At 39.1% G+C, this 17885-nt stretch overlaps 1 protein-coding gene across 2 annotated transcripts in view; it reads left to right on the top strand.

Annotated features, from left to right (window-relative positions):
• The window catches only part of LOC132151776 (E3 ubiquitin-protein ligase HERC2-like), a 54119-nt gene extending 38940 nt beyond the window's left edge, over positions 1–15179 (top strand). For both annotated transcript variants that reach the window (XM_059560135.1, XM_059560134.1), the window contains exons 64-93: positions 73–217; positions 409–634; positions 723–894; positions 1017–1200; positions 1388–1531; positions 2121–2312; positions 2424–2577; positions 3140–3247; positions 3349–3480; positions 3555–3713; positions 4574–4692; positions 4781–4906; positions 4995–5150; positions 5241–5356; positions 5514–5712; positions 5912–6126; positions 6493–6670; positions 7226–7387; positions 7484–7575; positions 7655–7794; positions 7918–8105; positions 9045–9242; positions 9333–9416; positions 10201–10342; positions 10433–10627; positions 10748–10860; positions 12956–13146; positions 13257–13362; positions 13457–13669; positions 14170–15179. In XM_059560135.1, coding sequence (XP_059416118.1) covers positions 73–217; positions 409–634; positions 723–894; positions 1017–1200; positions 1388–1531; positions 2121–2312; positions 2424–2577; positions 3140–3247; positions 3349–3480; positions 3555–3713; positions 4574–4692; positions 4781–4906; positions 4995–5150; positions 5241–5356; positions 5514–5712; positions 5912–6126; positions 6493–6670; positions 7226–7387; positions 7484–7575; positions 7655–7794; positions 7918–8105; positions 9045–9242; positions 9333–9416; positions 10201–10342; positions 10433–10627; positions 10748–10860; positions 12956–13146; positions 13257–13362; positions 13457–13669; positions 14170–14442 — 4822 coding nt within the window. In that variant the 3' untranslated portion in view covers positions 14443–15179. The remainder of the gene's footprint in view (positions 1–72; positions 218–408; positions 635–722; positions 895–1016; positions 1201–1387; positions 1532–2120; positions 2313–2423; positions 2578–3139; positions 3248–3348; positions 3481–3554; positions 3714–4573; positions 4693–4780; positions 4907–4994; positions 5151–5240; positions 5357–5513; positions 5713–5911; positions 6127–6492; positions 6671–7225; positions 7388–7483; positions 7576–7654; positions 7795–7917; positions 8106–9044; positions 9243–9332; positions 9417–10200; positions 10343–10432; positions 10628–10747; positions 10861–12955; positions 13147–13256; positions 13363–13456; positions 13670–14169) is intronic.
• The last annotated feature ends 2706 nt before the right edge of the window (positions 15180–17885 follow it).

Here is a 17885-nt window from a genome sequence, read left to right as displayed (position 1 = left end):
ATCATGGGATATATTAAAAATAGCTTTTTTGCTCAGTGAAACTTTTTAACATGCTGCTGTTGCATTGTGCAGGGGTAAGGGGGATTACTTCCGACTGGGTCATGGCACAGATGTTCACGTGCGCAAACCCCAGATGGTTGAAGGACTGAGGGGAAAGAAGATTGTTCACGTGGCTGTAGGGGCCCTGCACTGCCTGGCTGTCACAGACACTGGACAGGTGCGCTGTAGGCTTGGTTTTTTACATTTAGCTGCTTGGTGGTGTAGAGGAGTAGCACAAGAGCAACTTCCTCCTGCTTTTTATTTTGGCACATTTAACAACTCGTGCTGCATGGTAAAGAAGACTCACCTTTTGCTGATGAACAGTTGTTCACTTTAGTGCTTGTGTAAGATGAAGTGTTGTTTGGGTAGGTGTACGCATGGGGGGATAATGACCATGGGCAGCAGGGGAACGGCACAACCACAGTCAACAGGAAGCCTACACTGGTGCAGGGTCTAGAAGGGCAGAAAATTACCCGTGTGGCCTGCGGCTCCTCTCACAGCGTGGCCTGGACCACTGTAGATGTCACCACACCTTCCGTCCATGAGCCTGTCCTCTTCCAGACTGCTAGAGACTCTCTGGGAGCCTCTTACCTTGGTAATTTCCACCCAATCTACATTGATTTTCCTTTTGTTGTGTGCCTGTTGCTTAAAGTTAAAGTTTTTTGGGGTGTTTTTTGTTATAGGTGTCCCATCAGACAGTGATCCATCTTTACTAAATAATAAGTTCAATGGTGTGAACAATGCAAAGCCCAACCGGCCGTCTCTGGCAAAGATTCTGCTCTCTCTGGATGGTAATCTGGCCAAACAGCAGGCCTTGTCCCATGTCCTCTCTGCCCTACAGATCATGTATGCCAGGTACAACCTTAAAGCATATATTTAGGTCATTAGAACTACTCTGCATTCCAGATTGATTGTTTTCTGCTCCATAAAATAAAATAAAAGCTCTGGCATCACTTAATTGCTCTCATGTCACACAGAGATGCAGTGGTGGGGGCATTGATGCCTGCCTTTATGGTGCCTCTGGAGTGTCCCTCAAGCTCTCCAGTGCCCCCTTCAGATTGTTCATCGGCCTCCAGCCCCTGTGAGGCTGAGGGTCCAGTCCTGCCCTCAGAAACAGAGGAGAGGGTCAGTCCGCACCCCTGGATGGACAAACGAGGAGAGGTGAGTAGTGCTTACCGTTCATTCACAATTGCTGTACTTTTTTTTTTTTTATTATATAGTAAATATTCTGTAATATTTTTTGTTGTTATTTTTTTCTTTAAAAACACAATCATTCAAATGTCCAAAACAACAGTATATGCTGTGTATTTCGCTAGCTCATGTTGTCATATGGTATATTGCGCTCTAGGTGACCACTTCTGAGGATGCCACTACCCCTTCATCAGCGGTGACCCCTTCCACTGCCTCTGCTTCATCTCGCCCCTTTATCCCAGTCACAGATGACCCTGGTGCTGCCAGCATCATTGCTGAGACCATGACCAAAACCAAAGAGGTGAGTCTCACATGCTTGGATGCATTTGGTTTTATGAAGTCAAACATTTATTTTTCACTGTATTTGAGTATTCGTCAATGAGTTTGTCCATATTATTTTAATTATTTGTCAATTTATTGCATTTATAATTTTTTTTATAGCAGCATCAGCCTGCTATTTTAAAACCTAATTTCTTATACTGCTATAATGAATTGTGTTTATGGATGCATGTCACAATTTTTGATGGTGTGTTTCTTGTTTTGTTTAATAGAAGGGATTTATTATTTCATTGTTTGACCAAGCTAGCGTTCATATTTATTTTACTTTTTTTTTTTTTTTATTAAGGAACATGGTGTTACTTTAAATGTATGGCTCTTTGACTGCATTGTAGAGGAAAAATAATAAGATGACCCAAATGAATTCCAGGCTGCCGGTCATAGAAATGTTCCTGTTAATCATTCGTTGTTGATGTTTGTTCCTGATCTTTAAAATGTAATGCGCACACTTCAAGTCTGTTTAAAAAGGATTACATTTGTATGTTGATTTGCTTCAATTGCTTGTATAAACTAAAGTGATATTTACAGTGGCCTGGTTTGATTTATTGGAACAGGACTCTGAGAGCCAGAGTAAAGCAGTGGGCCCAGAGCAACAATATCTGGATGAGTTCACCAGTCTGCTGGTTCCTGATGACACACGTGTGTTGGTAGACCTGTTAAAACTGGCCGTGTCTCTGCGCTCAGGCGATAAAGGCAAGGAGGTGCTGTCTGCTGTGCTGTCTGGCTTAGGTTCAGCCTTCCCACAGGTAAAAATCAACCTCTTTAGTAACTCACTACATCTTTTTCGAACTAAAATGGTATTGTTTCATCATTGAAATTTTGTGTACTCCTATCCAAATGTGTTTGTTGGCACACAGGTGGCAGATATGCTGCTGGAGTTGTGTGTGACTGAGTTGGAGGACGTAGCCACTGATTCTCAAAGCGGACGGCTGTCATCGCAGCCTGTGGTGGTGGAGAGCAGTCATCCATACACCGACGACACTTCCACTAGCGGAACTGTGAAAATACCAGGTCACCTTGTGTTTTTCTGTTTATTCAGCATCTCTGCAGCCATCACAACCTCATTAATGGTGCTTGCTAAAGCATTATTATTTTTATTTGGACAAATAAAACAAAACCACAGAAAAAAATCTAGTATTTTATTGTTGATGGAAATTAACCGACACACAAGTGCTGCTTTTATTTGACCAAATATTCAGAAAAAAATGTGAAATTGTGAAATATTAAAATTTGCAGTAACTATTTTTTAAATGTATTTTAAAATATACTTGAATTGTTTAATGGCAAAGCTGAATTTTTAGCTGCCATTATTCTAGTCTTCATTGTCACATGATCCTTCATCTCAGCTTTCAATGTTGAAATTAGTTGTGCTACTGAAACCACAGATTTTTTTTATACTGTAACATTATACTGTTAATTTATTTATTTGCACTTCAATTTAACATCCTTATGGAAGAAAAAATTAATTTCTTTCAAAAAAAATGTTTGGACTGTAGTGTATATGCTTTATGAAGCTTTAAGAATTAGGAGATTTTAAGACATGAAAACCTTATCTTTTGTGTGGTTATTTTAGGTGCTGAAGGATTGAGGGTGGAATTTGATCGCCAGTGTTCAACAGAAAGGAGACACGACCCTCTTACCATCATGGACGGAGCCAATAGGATTGTGTCTGTTCGATCAGGTCACATTCTTTATTCTTTTTGTTTTAGCACTAGTAAAAAAAAAAAAAAAAAGTAGTTTGATCATTGGCCACATAACCAATACCTGTTTGCACCCCTTTAGGTCGGGAGTGGTCTGATTGGTCCAGTGAATTGAGGATTACGGGAGACGAGCTTAAATGGAAGTTCACCAGTGATGGCTCTGTTAACGGCTGGGGATGGCGCTTCACTGTCTATCCCATCATGCCTGCTGCTGGTACATCAGTTTAATATGATATCACTTCATTGTACATACTTCATATGCTTGATCTTTTATTGATTTACCTGCAGGTCCGAAAGACCTCCTGTCAGACCGTTGTATTCTGTCCTGCCCTTCGATGGATTTAGTAACATGTCTGCTGGACTTTCGCCTGAACTTTGCTTCAAACCGTAGCATTGTTCCAAGGTTGGCAGCCTCACTTGCTGCATGTGCCCAGCTCAGTGCCTTGGGTAAGAGAGGAGCCTTTGAAAAATTTTTTCTATTCTATTATTATTATTATTATTATTATTAGGGCTGCCCTCGACTAAAGATTTTTCTGATTGACAAATAGTGGTTAATTTAAAGTGATTTTTATTCAAATAATTGCACGTTTATATTAATAAACCATATAATTCATAATAATGAGCCTTTAATTGCCAATAGCTTATCAGCATTATGCTTGCGCTCAAGTTCACAGAGACCTAGACGGTAAAAAGCGGACCCTGTTTTCTTTCATCATTTTACAAAAGCACAACGTTTTGTTGTTATTGCACGCAAATGAAAGGATCCTTTTACAGATTCAAAAGCTGTTACTGAGTCTGTGAGTATTTTAAGTTAAAAACAAATGATTGCACAGAGTGAGCGTGCTAATATTTAGCTTCCACACAAACACTTAAATGACACATATTTTTCTAGGTTAACTTTCCAGCAAGCGGCCATGTAATGTCGCTACTACTTGCATGTTTCGGATGAAAAGCCACATTTGAGGTCCCAAACAAAATGACTGTGTGGATGTCCTGAACGCTGTACTGTACCAGCTATTAATAATCTGTTTCCTATGGGATACGTGACTTTGCACCTCTCTGTGGAAATTATTAATAAATTTTTTTGTCCCTGCTACTGAGTGACTAAAAAAATGTTAACGTCTAAGCCTCTTCTAGTCGACTAATAGTTGGTCGACGATTAGGGGGCAGCCCTAATTGTTAGATATTATATTATTATATTTTATTTCTAATAATTTATTTTTATATTTAGAATTAATACAATTATGTTTTAGAATTTTTAGAATGTTTTATAATCATTATTCAATATTGTCTCTGTGCTTGTCCAGCGGCTGGTCATCGTATGTGGGCCCTGCAGAGGCTCCGCAAGCTCCTAACCACTGAATATGGTCAATCCATAAACATCAACCGCCTCTTAGGAGACAGTGAAGGAGAGGCTCGCTCTGTGGTTAGACAGTGTTCTATATAATTAAATAAATAAGTGAATAAATAAATAAACATAAAAATTGACATGACTTGTATTGAATGTTGTGTAGAGTTTTACAGGAAGTGCACTAGCTGCTCTGGTGAAAGGACTTCCCGAGGCTTTACAAAGACAGTATGAGTATGAGGAACCTGTAGTCAGAGGTGGCAAACAGCTGCTCCACAGTCCTTTCTTCAAGGTATGTTTTTTGTCTCCCTAACAGATGGACATGGTAAGATTGCAGTACAAGGTTTCCTAAAATATTTTTTTTTACTTGTCCTGTGTAGGTGTTGGTGGCACTTGCATGTGACCTGGAGTTGGACACTCTTCCATGCTGTGCTGAAACACACAAGTGGGCTTGGTTCCGCCGCTATTGTACTGCCTCAAGAGTGTTAGTGGCTCTAGACAAGAGGACGCCTTTGCCCCGTCCTTTCCTGGATGAGGTAGGGACTTCTAAGATTGGTTTGAAATTACTTACTTTACGGAGAGCTGTTGTGTTTATGTTCTGTAAATGTTTCCCATTTTTCCACCAGGTGGCAAAGAAAATCCGTGAGCTCATGGCAGACTATGAAAACATGAACACAGTCCATGAGAGTCACGACCTGTTTAAGAGGGAGCAGGATGAGCAGTTAGTTCTGTGGATGAACAGGTAAATCAACTTCACAAATCCGAGACTGCTGTTGCTTTAGGTAGTGAAACAAAAGCAAACATGACTTGGTGACCCTTTAAGCATTTTAAAATGGGTGGGATTCATAATCTAAGTCTTTTTTAATTTTTATTTCTCAATGTCTGTTTTGGTTCACTAGACGGCCAGATGATTGGACGCTCTCAGCCGGTGGCAGTGGGACCATCTACGGCTGGGGACACAACCACCGGGGTCAGTTAGGTGGTATTGAAGGAGCAAAAGTCAAGGTTCCAACACCAACAGAAGCTCTAGCCACACTGAGACCTGTTCAGCTGATCGGTGGAGAGCAGACCCTGTTTGCTGTAACTGCTGATGGGAAAGTAAGGCTTAATTAGCTTCTTACAATCAAAAAAATGTGTAGTTCCAAGCCAGTAAAGGTTTAAGTTCTTCAATACAAATCCCTTTTTGTTTACTTAAATATAGACCAATGTTGTATATTCAGCAGTTGCTATAATCTCTAGTTTTAGTCACTCTGTCAGCTGAATAATGTCCTTCGTAACTTGTCTGTGTTGTCCTTAGCTGTATGCTACAGGATATGGTGCTGGCGGTCGACTGGGAATAGGAGGCACAGAGTCCGTCTCCACTCCGACCCTGCTGGAGTCGATCCAGCATGTTTTCATCCGGAAGGTGGCTGTGAACTCTGGCGGGAAGCACTGCTTGGCTCTCTCCTCTGAAGGAGAACTGTACTCCTGGGGAGAGGCTGAAGATGGAAAACTGGGACATGGAAACAGAAGGTCAGCCCCATGCTGTGGTTACTACAGTTGTCCTTTCACATGGGCACCTTTGGTTCATCTCATGTAGTGACCTTCTACATACTTAATTTTCAGTATTTAACAGTTTCCTATTTTCACTGTGAAGACAAATGCTGAAAGAAAAGCACATTTTTGGACATGATACCATGATTTTTAAAACTGGTACCAAGGTATTCTTTAGAAGTGTTTTTGAGTACCATGTGATTTCTGAATTCTGTACTATGGGATATGACTGTATCATACCACAGTACCCACTCAAGTATGTGCGCTAGACTATTACTGATTCGGTTTAGCAGCTTATACCAAGAAGTGCAGTTTGTGTGACTGGTAGTGCTGTCTTTTTCCCAGCCCATGTGACCGTCCACGCGTGATTGAGTCTCTCAGAGGGGTGGAGGTGGTGGACATTGCAGCCGGTGGGGCCCATAGTGCCTGCATCACAGCCAGCGGAGAGCTCTACACATGGGGCAAAGGTCGTTATGGTCGCCTGGGTCATGGAGACAGTGAGGACCAGCTTAAACCAAAACTGGTGTGTTTATTGCGAGTTATGCATATTTGTTTGCCAAAAAAAAGATTGCAAATAGAAAATAACACAAATTTACATCTCGTAAAATATAGATTTTTGTAATTATTTTACAAAACCATGATACATAACTGTATTTAATAAAATTTGCATTACTTAATATTGTTAGACTTTTGTAATACAATATTATATTATATCTGCTCTAAAATGGTGATTCAGCAATTGTTGTGTACAATCTCAAAAAAAAACAAAAAGAAAAAAAAAAAAATATATATATATATATATATTCTTTTTATTTTATTTTTATTTTTTAAGAGCAACTGGAAAAATTATGATTAATTATATAATTATCATAATATAATGTATTATATTTACATCTTTTTTTATTAGTATTAGAATTAATAACTAACTAAACAAACTTATTCTCTGAAATCAGTCAGTGGTAGTTGAATTTTTTTGGATCTAGAATATTTTGAAAACTGCTGCTAAATTTGGTTTAGTTAGTATCATCTAGACTCCCTAAGACTGTATATTCTGTGAATTGCTTGTGCATGTTTATAGGTGGAGGCTCTGCAGGGTCACCGGGTGATAGACGTTGGATGTGGCAGTGGGGACGCCCAGACCCTGTGTCTGACTGATGATGACATGGTCTGGTCATGGGGGGATGGAGACTATGGCAAGCTGGGTCGAGGAGGAAGTGATGGATGTAAAGTGCCTATGAAGGTGGGACTGCTGGTGTAGTTACTCAAGCATCAAAGGCTTTCTGGTTAGTGATTACAGTATGAATATTCAGATCTCATTCTCTGTTTCTCTGCTCAGATTGACTCGTTAACCGGATTGGGTGTTGTGAAAGTGGAATGTGGCTCTCAGTTCTCTGTGGCGCTCACAAAGTCTGGAGCAGTTTACACATGGTAATCAATCCCATAATGTAGATAAACCAAGCTTTTATTTAGTGAAAACGTGTTATTTAAATGTTTATGTGTGTTTTAGGGGGAAAGGAGACTACCACAGACTGGGACATGGCTCGGATGATCATGTACGCAGACCCAGGCAGGTCCAGGGTTTGCAAGGCAAGAAGGTCGTTGCCATAGCAACTGGTTCCCTTCACTGTGTATGCTGCACAGAGGATGGTAGGTCATCTGGGTGTTAAGTCATATAACATGTTGATATAAAATAGATATCAGGTTTTCCTTTGTCTGGCATATTCTGCATGCCTGTTTGTATTTGCTAAGGACGTGAATTTAAACACACAGGTGAAGTGTACACATGGGGTGATAATGATGAGGGTCAGCTGGGTGATGGGACCACCAATGCTATTCAGCGGCCCAGGCTCGTGGGAGCACTGCAGGGCAAGAAGATCAACCGTGTGGCTTGTGGCTCTGCACACACACTTGCCTGGTCCACTAGCAAACCTACCAATGCTGGAAAACTGCCTGCTCAGGTACTGTACCACACTAAAGTTGAATCACACACGACTACAAAATCTCAATCTCAAAGAACTAAATATTTTATAGTTTAACCTTTTGAACATATTCAATTCAAAATAGGACGAAGTACACAAATCAAATACTTGAGTAAAAGTACAGATATACTAATAAAATATTACTCCAGTAAAAGTATTAACTACTCCTTTTCAGTTTTTACTTGGGTAAAAGTACCCATTTTTGATGATTACTGATAATTTAAGTGTGCAAAATAACAAAATATATCATATAATATAATATAGAAATAGAGGAAAAACTAAATTTGTGTTTCTAAATATAAATGCACAATATAAAAACACAGAGTAGCATTGGTTAAAATGTGTGAGCATTTCAATAAAAAAAATCAAATAGACATGGTACTTTTACATCATTTGAAAGTGCTATGGCAGCGGGATAGATTTATGAGCATTACTTTGCGTTGTTTTACGTTATGTTTAGTTTTTAAATAAAACCTACCCCATTTAGAGGGTAATACACAAAAAATTGACATGGCTGCGTTCAAAAAATGTATACAGTGGGCTTAAACAGCACTTTTACAGCAGTTTTAGTTTGCAAGCAATGGACACTCATGACCTAAATAGGATTTTCATTTACTAAATGCTAAAGTTTGGCATTTAATAACTTATTTTTAATGGCATCAGTTGCGCGCACACTCAAGCACCAAGGATCTCCCGTTCTTTTGAGTCAGACTTGTGAATTCAGTGAGTTGTTAACTTGAGACTCGCTTGGACCGGATCATTTGAATCAGCGAGTAGCTGATTTGAGAACAGCTGCAATCTGATCCAATTCGCGAAAGAATCATTCAGTGCAAATTTTAAAAGTATTTTAAAGTAAAAAAACGTACTGTCCACCACTGATTAAATGTTGTGTTTAAGTGATTAAATGTCTGTCTGTAGGTTCCTATGGAGTACAACCACCTGCAGGAGATCGCCATCATAGGCCTGAGGAACCGATTACTGCTACTGCACCAAATCTCTGAGCTCTTCTGCCCCTGTATCCCAATGTTTGACCTAGAAGGACGACTGGGTGAAACTGGACGCGGCGTATCCGTTGGCTTTGACACACTGCGTGGAATTCTTATTTCGCAGGGCAAGGTAAGAATATGCTTTTGGATCGTATTTGGATAATGTTTTAAATTACAGTTCCTGATTATATTTATTAATACTTGTTTTAAATATCTGTAGGAGGCAGCATTCCGTAAGGTGGTTCAAGCCACTATGGTTCGAGACCGACAACACGGGCCAGTGGTGGAGCTAAACAGGATACAGGTACACTTGTATTTACTTCAAATGAGGTTTGAGATTTGCATTCAACTGTATCCTACTTTGACATGAAATAAACCTCACTTTTTTGCATATTTAAAATATGTTAGCAAACAGGTTCTTATGTCAGTAAATTTAAAGTAGGTATGTTGTTATGTTCCAACCATATATAAAAAAATACATTAAATTTGCTCTCAGACAGTCATTCTTTTGTTGTAATTTTAAACCATGTATTTATGTTCCAAAGTGCATGTTATTTAATCTCCAAAGCTAATGTTTGCTTGCATTTCCCACTTGGTTTTGAGAGTTCATTAGAGTGTAAAACAGGATCCAAAATGAACAATCACTTTTAATGGGCAAAAATAGCTAGCAGGTCCTCTGTAAAATTGTCTTCTTTTCCTAATCACCGTAATTACTGTTGCCTTCTCTGCTCCTTCCTGTCAGCATGCACACACATGTACTATGTACACCATATGATTATTACCATCCTTTTTTATTTTAGCTATCATTTGAGTGAGAATTAGCAGCAATAAATCTTAATATTTTGAGAGATTTGTTCATAAAGCATCCTGTGTGATTTGTTTTTGAATCTGCTCAGCATGAGGTTTACCTCCAAATGTGTTTGTTCATGGACCATTGGCCCTGTAGTAGGGCCTTTGGAGCCTGGCAGTGATCTGGCAAGTCTCACAACCAGAAACCAATAGAGTAGAGTTTATAGATCAGAGCAGAAATGCTGTGTGGAGAAGCCGGTAATAAGTTATATTCATTTATCCAACATTCTCTCGATCAGGTCAAGCGTTCCCGCAGTAAAGGAGGACTGGCAGGACCAGATGGCACCAAGTCAGTATTTGGGCAGATGTGTGCTAAGATGAGCTCTTTCAGCCCTGACAGTTTGCTGCTGCCACACCGGGTCTGGAAGGTCAAGTTTGTGGGTGAGTTTATATTTAGAGGAGGATAAAAGATGGCAGCATGTAGAGGAAAAATGGCCCTTGGGTCTTGTTTTTGACCCTTTGTGTTTGTAGGAGAGTCAGTCGATGACTGTGGTGGTGGATACAGTGAATCTATCGCAGAAATGTGTGAGGAACTACAGAACGGTCTCACTCCTCTCCTCATCGTCACTCCTAACGGCCGGGACGAGTCGGGAGCAAACAGAGATTGCTTCCTGCTCAACCCAGCTGCCAAGTCCCCTCTGCACATCAGCATGTTCCGCTTCCTAGGTACCTTCCAATTGTGTTTCCTACATTGAAAATACTTTCAAGACTTGAGGAAATAGCTGTAGAATGTCCCACCTTTAGATCTATTGATATACCATGCTCACTTCTTTTATTTGTGTATAGGAGTGCTTCTGGGCATAGCAATCCGTACAGGAAGTCCTCTAAGTCTGTACCTGGCTGAACCCGTGTGGAAACAGCTGGCAGGCATGAATCTGACCATCGCAGATCTGAGTGAGGTAGGGCCATGGGTGTGAGTGAATCCAGGGTTATTATTGTCAACTAAAACGAATACAAAATTAAAACTTAAAGGTTAAGATTAATCAGCCGAAAGATGAAGTTTTATGGTAAGTTTTTTTCCTGCTTTCTGGAAATAGCCCCCCATCTTTTCATTTATTTCTTGACATTAGGGTTGGGCCGATAGACTGTGTCTGTCTTCATTTCAGGCTGCAAATCAACAAAATGTGATTATTTATTTTTTTGGGGGTGGGGGGTGATTCTTTTCTATACTCACTTATATGTATATATTATTTAATGATCTCTGAGATGTGCTGTCAGAGATATAAAGCTTGTGGGTGAGTGTGTGCACATGCACGTGAAAATGAATGGGTGTATGCGTCTCCTGCATTCATGCTGAGATCATGTGTTGCTGGGACGTCTGCAGTGATGGCGTTTTTCAGCGCAGGATGTCTCTTGCTCACAGAGCAACTGTTGTTTGTTACTTTTGCCTGGAGATATTAGAAAGGTTAAAAAGAGAGATTGCGGAGCACAAGACAAGAGTGAGACACTGACTGTGATGCAATCAAAAACACACACACATTCTTTTCATTCCTTTTCTAGTAAATTGCACAGGTTTAGATTATATTCAGTCATTTTTGTTGAAGGAACTTTGAAATTATAGTATGTTTGTGTGTGTGTGTGTGTATATGTATGTGTGTGTGTGTGTGTGTGTGTGTGTGTGTGTGTGTGTGTGTGTGTGTATATAGCTCTCTTCTGCGAAGTTCTCCTCAAAGTCCCTCCTGCACCTGAACGAACAAATACAAATCGCAGTTTGAACAAACAAAAAGATGTGAAAGAGCCCAATTCAGTACGCACGGTGTTCTGGTGTTCAGGGCTCACGCAGAGAAAGGCGTCTCATAACACTTGAACATCGAGTTTGCTTATTTTTGCTCTTGTGCCGACAAATACATACAAAATATGTCAAAATATCCACCTTGGAAATTATGCTCGAAAAAACTGTCAGTTATTTCTTAAGTGAAAGTAAACGGTTGAGGAAAAAAATGGGATGTGTATTATATTGGATGCGTTCATTGTCTCTTAAAGTGACCGCGCCTAATTTAGCTACTGGCTGCTGTAATGTTAATCCAAGAAAATGAAAGAAAGAAAATCACTCACTGCTCTTGACTGAATTACTTTGTAGTTTTAACACCAGATATAATTTATGATATATATAGCAAAACTGTAATAATGTGAGAAATGTTAAGGTGTCAGAAAAAATGTAGGTTTGATTGTATGTTTCATTTTTACATTGAAGACTATCCAGTGTTATTTTACATTTAATTATTTGGTTTCTGTACCTTGACACCTACAAACTTGAAAAAAACTTAAACATTGTGTAAATAGCACTAATAAATAAAAATAAACGAACATACAAATGAAACAATTTCAAACAGGGCCCACTGGTACAACCTTCACCGGGTCCCCGCTGACCCCAGCTACGGCCCTGCTCACGCCTGTTTCACACATACTCCGTCTGCAGTGCGTATGCAGTCTGAGTGCGTTAAGTATGTGGTGCAGCACGGACTCGATGTACTTTCACACAGGACGCGTTTGCAGTCTGCTACTCGGTACGTAAACGATCGCTGCACTGCTGCAGACGCAACGCTCTGTGAACGCAACTGGAATCCATTAACATGAGTGCGTAAAAAAATATGAAACGCATATGCACTGCAGACTGAGTATGTGTGAAACAGGCATAAGGTTGTTTACACCTTGTGCAATGTGGAATTAGTTTACAGCTTTTTCAAGCACTTTGTGATGCATTTTGGAAACAGGAGATGAGCCCCTTTTCTAATGCACCACCTAGCTTGATAAACCCCTCCTCAAAGACTTACTGTTTGTCAATTTTATTTGGGTAACACACTTATTCTGAATGCCTTCGGCAGAATTCGAATGAGCCATTTTAATCTAGATTAATCTAGATTAATTTCAAGATCACAGTGAGATTAATCTAGATTAAAAAAATGTATCTATGCCCACCACTAATATATATACATATACATGCTTGCTTTTCACAACATTTTCCATCTGATCTCACCCTTTTTTGTGTTTTAGGTGGACAAGGACTTCATTCCCGGTCTGATGTATATCAGAGATAATGAGGCGTCTGCAGAGGAGTTTGAAGCTATGCCTCTGCCCTTCACTGTGCCCAGCGCTTGTGGACAGGAAGTCCAGCTCAGCTCCAAACATCCCCACATTAGCCTAGAGAACCGCAGCGAATATGTGCGGCTAGCAATAAACTACAGGTGTGAACAATCTGCTGAAAAAAAAAAGTGTTAGCAACCAATTCTGTGGTAAAAGTGTTCATGAATAAAATGAATTTTATTATGTATGGTATGTTGTTTTGTTCTTCCAGGCTGCATGAGTTCGATGAGCAGGTGTCTGCAGTAAGGGAAGGAATGGCACGTGTTGTACCAGTGCCTCTGCTCTCTCTCTTTACTGGCTATGAGCTGGAGACCATGGTGAGTGAGTGTGTCTTCAGCATTAATGCAGACTGAGCTAATATGTCATCATGAATTCTTATTAGACTCCACATCACTTGTTTGTGGTGTTTAGGTGTGTGGCAGTCCAGACATCCCCCTGCACCTGCTCAAATCAGTGGCCACATATAAGGGGGTGGAACCCACTGCTCCTCTCATCCAGTGGTTCTGGGAGGTGATGGAGTCTTTCTCCAACACGGAGCGCTCGCTCTTCCTCAGGTTCGTCTGGGGTCGCACGCGCCTCCCCAGGACCATTGCAGACTTCCGTGGACGAGACTTTGTAGTGCAGGTAACTTGTGTCACATGATCCTTCAGAAATCATTCTAATATGCTTATTTGTAGATCAAGAAACATTTCATATTATTATTATTAATGAAATAATATTTTTTTTGCGGAAATTATAAAATGTGGAGTAGAAATTTCAAAAGAACAATGTTATTTTTACGAAAAGTTGATTTTTATTTATTTTCTTAAGTTGCTTAATTATGCTTTTTTTAATCAGGCAGTTATGCATTTATATAAGTTCTGACTTCCTTCTCGTAATTCTTAGAAGAAAAGTCAGAATTGTACAATATAAACTCACAATTGCAAGATATTCTTTTTTTTTTTTTTCCTCAGTGGCGAAATTTTAATAAAATTCAGAATTCAGAGGGAAAATGTTAAAATAATGAGATGAAAACTCAGACTTTTGAGTTTTTCCTCAAATCTTGTTTTTTTCTATGTATATAAAAAATAATATCTAAATAAATATTAGTGCTCATTTTTAGAGTGTTTGTCCTATTTGACCAGGTTCTGGATAAATACAACCCACCCGACCACTTCCTCCCAGAGTCCTACACCTGCTTCTTCCTGCTCAAGTTGCCTCGCTACTCCTGTAGGCTAGTCTTGGAGGAGAAACTAAAATACGCCATTCACTTCTGCAAGTCAATTGACACAGATGATTACGCACGGATTGCTTTAAGTGGTGAGCCGGCCGCAGATGACAGCAGCGACGACTCTGACAATGAGGATGCAGACTCCTTTGCTTCCGACTCCACGCAGGATTACTTGACAGGCCACTGAACTCTTAACCTCTGGTTTATCTCCGTTCCACAAACATACACACACACACACACACACACACACACACAGGCAGACACACACACACACACAGTTGTTTTGACAATAAGCTGACAAAAGAAGTTTAAATGAAAACTGAACCGAAGTTGTCCGTTTTAATCTCACTTATTAATATGTGTATAGACACAAATACATCTAAAAGAAGAGTAATAAGTGTATATCATTATGTGCAATTAACTTTTTAAAGCACTATTAAGCAGGTGAAAAGCAAGATAGAGATTTTTTATTTTATTTTTATCTTTGTTGTGAAGAGAACCAGGAAGCCAGGAGAAACTACACATCTCTTTGTTAAACATTGTGTTCATGTTTTATTACAGAGGACAGACTGCTTAGCCTAGCACTGTGGTAGACGACTCCTGACTGACTCCTGATCGAATTTGTGTTAAAGAAGTAGTATTATGAACTTTAGCTTCTCCTCTTTATTTGAAAACAGCAGTGTTTCTTTAAAAAACCTTTTTAACTGAACAGGATATTTAGTTTTCTTGGTCAGTGGAAGCCTGAGCAGGGGTTGTTTTTAGGTTGTCGGTCACTGTATTCTCTCCTCCTCCTATATGTGTCTGCACTGTTCTCCTAATGGAATGTATATAATTTGATTGTGCCATGTGTTAATGAGAGGTCTCATTCCCATGTTATAAATGTTCATTTCTGTTAATAAACTGAAACCAAATTTCTCTAGTAAATTGTATAATTTTCTTGATTAGAATTTTTGAATTTATATGTGTATTTTCGTGTGTTCATAGAGAATAAATTGCTTGTTTAAATTGGAAAAATTCAATGCAGGTTTCTAAAAAAACAACAAAAAAAACCTTTTATATACATTTATAATACATATATATATATATATATATATATAAATGTATTATAAATATATATAAAGACACTTTGTATTTGGCAATAAAAACACCAAAGCTAACATACAATCTACAAAAATAGAAAATGTAAAATTACTGTATGTCACTACAAAAAAAATGTGCATTTCAGATATATTGACCAATATTTTGTCAACTTACATGCATCTTACATACATATATATATATATATACATATATTATGTAGTTTTAATTATGCCTGATATATAATATTTGAAATCTCCAAATATGTAGTCAGTTTGCCATTGTTTCAGGTTAACATGGTTCAGGTTCAATCTACTGTGGCTTTAGACTCGTGTGGGATTTCCAGGCCAGTTCATTCCTCTCAAACACTAACATAAAGGGTTTAATAAAATCCTCATAATGACCTGCACGACTCGTACTGGCTTATGTGGAATAGAGTGAGCACTTCCACCCCCTCACAGCTCTCACGTGCAGTCAGAGGATAGTCAAGTGATGTTTATCCATGAACCAGCTGAGCCATCTAGCTTGACATATACTACTCTCGGTTCACAGGCTTTGTTGTTAATGGACCACAGTAGTAAGTTCAGAGGTCAAAGGTCACAACGTAACCAGCCTCCTCTGTTGTGGAGATAAAAGGGTATTATGGGTGCATGACAGAGAGGAAAGTGTTTTATGATGGCTTAGTTTGGCTTAGAAATCCAGAGCATTCTTCTCCGTCTTAATGCTTTTTTCTTTCTTTCATAAGCAGAAATCACAGAGCGCATTATGCTGGAATGGGTCAGGTGCTCTACTCATGTCTGGTGGGCTCCAGGCAGGCAGAAGAAAAGGACCAGAGCTGTAAAACTGTATTTGAACTGTATTCTGACTTTACTGCACATTCATAAAATTGTTCAAAAAGCCAGAGAAAACCAAAACACTTGTTTTAAGTTAATCAGGCTGTGTATCTGAATTTGGGTTTGTGAAAACATCCATCCATCCTTCCGCCCCCGCCCACCAAAAAGGCGTTCCTGTACCCTTCTTGCTGCTCCTGTCGATTCGGTAAATGAAATGTTATGTAAGAAGAGTTGAATTCAGTCGGTTGGGTTACATAAGCATAGGAGGGCATGTGTGTGGTCAGTTTTCTCCTTTCCTCGCTGTTATCCGAACACTCTATTTGACCTTTGCAAAGTCCAATTATGCACAATTATGATCATTTTATCCAGCATGATCTTGGAAACAAGACATATTAATTTCAGTTATTTGTTTTGTTTAATTGTTACCTTTTTATTTATTTATTTATTGCAGTTGTGTCCAATGGGATCTCAGATTTTTGGACTCGACTTTATTAATATACATGTAATTTTTGTGCATGCATAATAATCTGTCTTGTGTATAAATGCTGTGTTGTTATATTGGTCATAACCTTCAGACACAAGTGTAGATGAGTGTGCACTGGGCCAAAACCCAGAAGTCACATGAAAGGCTTTCCGACTCTTTCCTCTTCCCCACATACACCACATCACTTCCAAGAACACTCCGCTCTCTCCCGCTTTTCTTCTGCAGGTTTTTAACACTTTCACATTTTTATTCCAAAACGTGATGCACAATGAAAAGAAAGAAAGTGCGTAATTTAAGGTCCGCAGAACTGTGTGTGTTAAAAGTCGCCCAACCAGAATCAGCTTCTGAATAATCTATGCCTTTTATGCTCTATCTCACTTCCTTTAAAACATAAATAGCATGATGCCATATGACCCCTGACATTGAATTTCACAGTTAATTTGTCACTTCTCCTGACAACGACCTCTGCCAATGATCTGCTCGCTATGTTTCCTCATTTGTGCTGACACCTGGTTTTTTTATTATTATTACAGGCTGTGAAAGAATGTGACATTTTTAATTAGAGATTTTTTTTTTTAAAATTCTGTGGATGCAGATTGTAGAAAAACGGGGAAGTATCAGGTTAGTGATGCTAGTCAATGAACAATTGTAGCTCATAAAAGCTCATTTTGCATCTCAAGGGATTGATCAGTTCTTTTGAGTATCATCTTTATCTCAGATGTTTCTCTTAAATTGTGTCGGGCACAAAAACAGCAGGTGTAAATGAGCTAACTGATGAAATGCAGTGATTTTATGGAGCTATGATATTAATGTTAAGAGCACTGGAAAAAATTGGATGTGGAGTCATCTGATGACAAATATTTACATTCATATTGAAATCTCTGACTGATTACAGTCTTCCAGAGCACCGTTTGTGATACTGATGAAGATTTTCAAATCAACTCTCAGCATTCTCTTCTGGAATTCTAGACAAGACATTAAAGCGTTTTTTTTTTTTCAGTTGCTCCAGTTTTTGTTTCGTTTTGTAAAAGCAGGTCTTGGTCAGTAAGACGGATGCAAAGTAGGGCACTGACATTCCTTTAGGTCTTGTAAGAAAAGCTTAAAGCAATAATTTCACACATAAGCTGCTAGTGAGTAATACTTGAGTGTGTGCAAGTGTCTATTGTTTTGGTCTGAAAAGGGGTGGGAAAGTTGGGCATGCCTTAAACACTTTCAGTTTCAAGGAGTGTCCACGTC

This window comes from Carassius carassius, chromosome 10, assembly GCF_963082965.1.
Source record: "Carassius carassius chromosome 10, fCarCar2.1, whole genome shotgun sequence".
Taxonomy (NCBI): domain Eukaryota; kingdom Metazoa; phylum Chordata; class Actinopteri; order Cypriniformes; family Cyprinidae; genus Carassius; species Carassius carassius.
The sequence above is the reverse complement of the archived record's forward strand: the minus strand, read 5'-3'. Positions and strand labels throughout refer to the sequence as shown.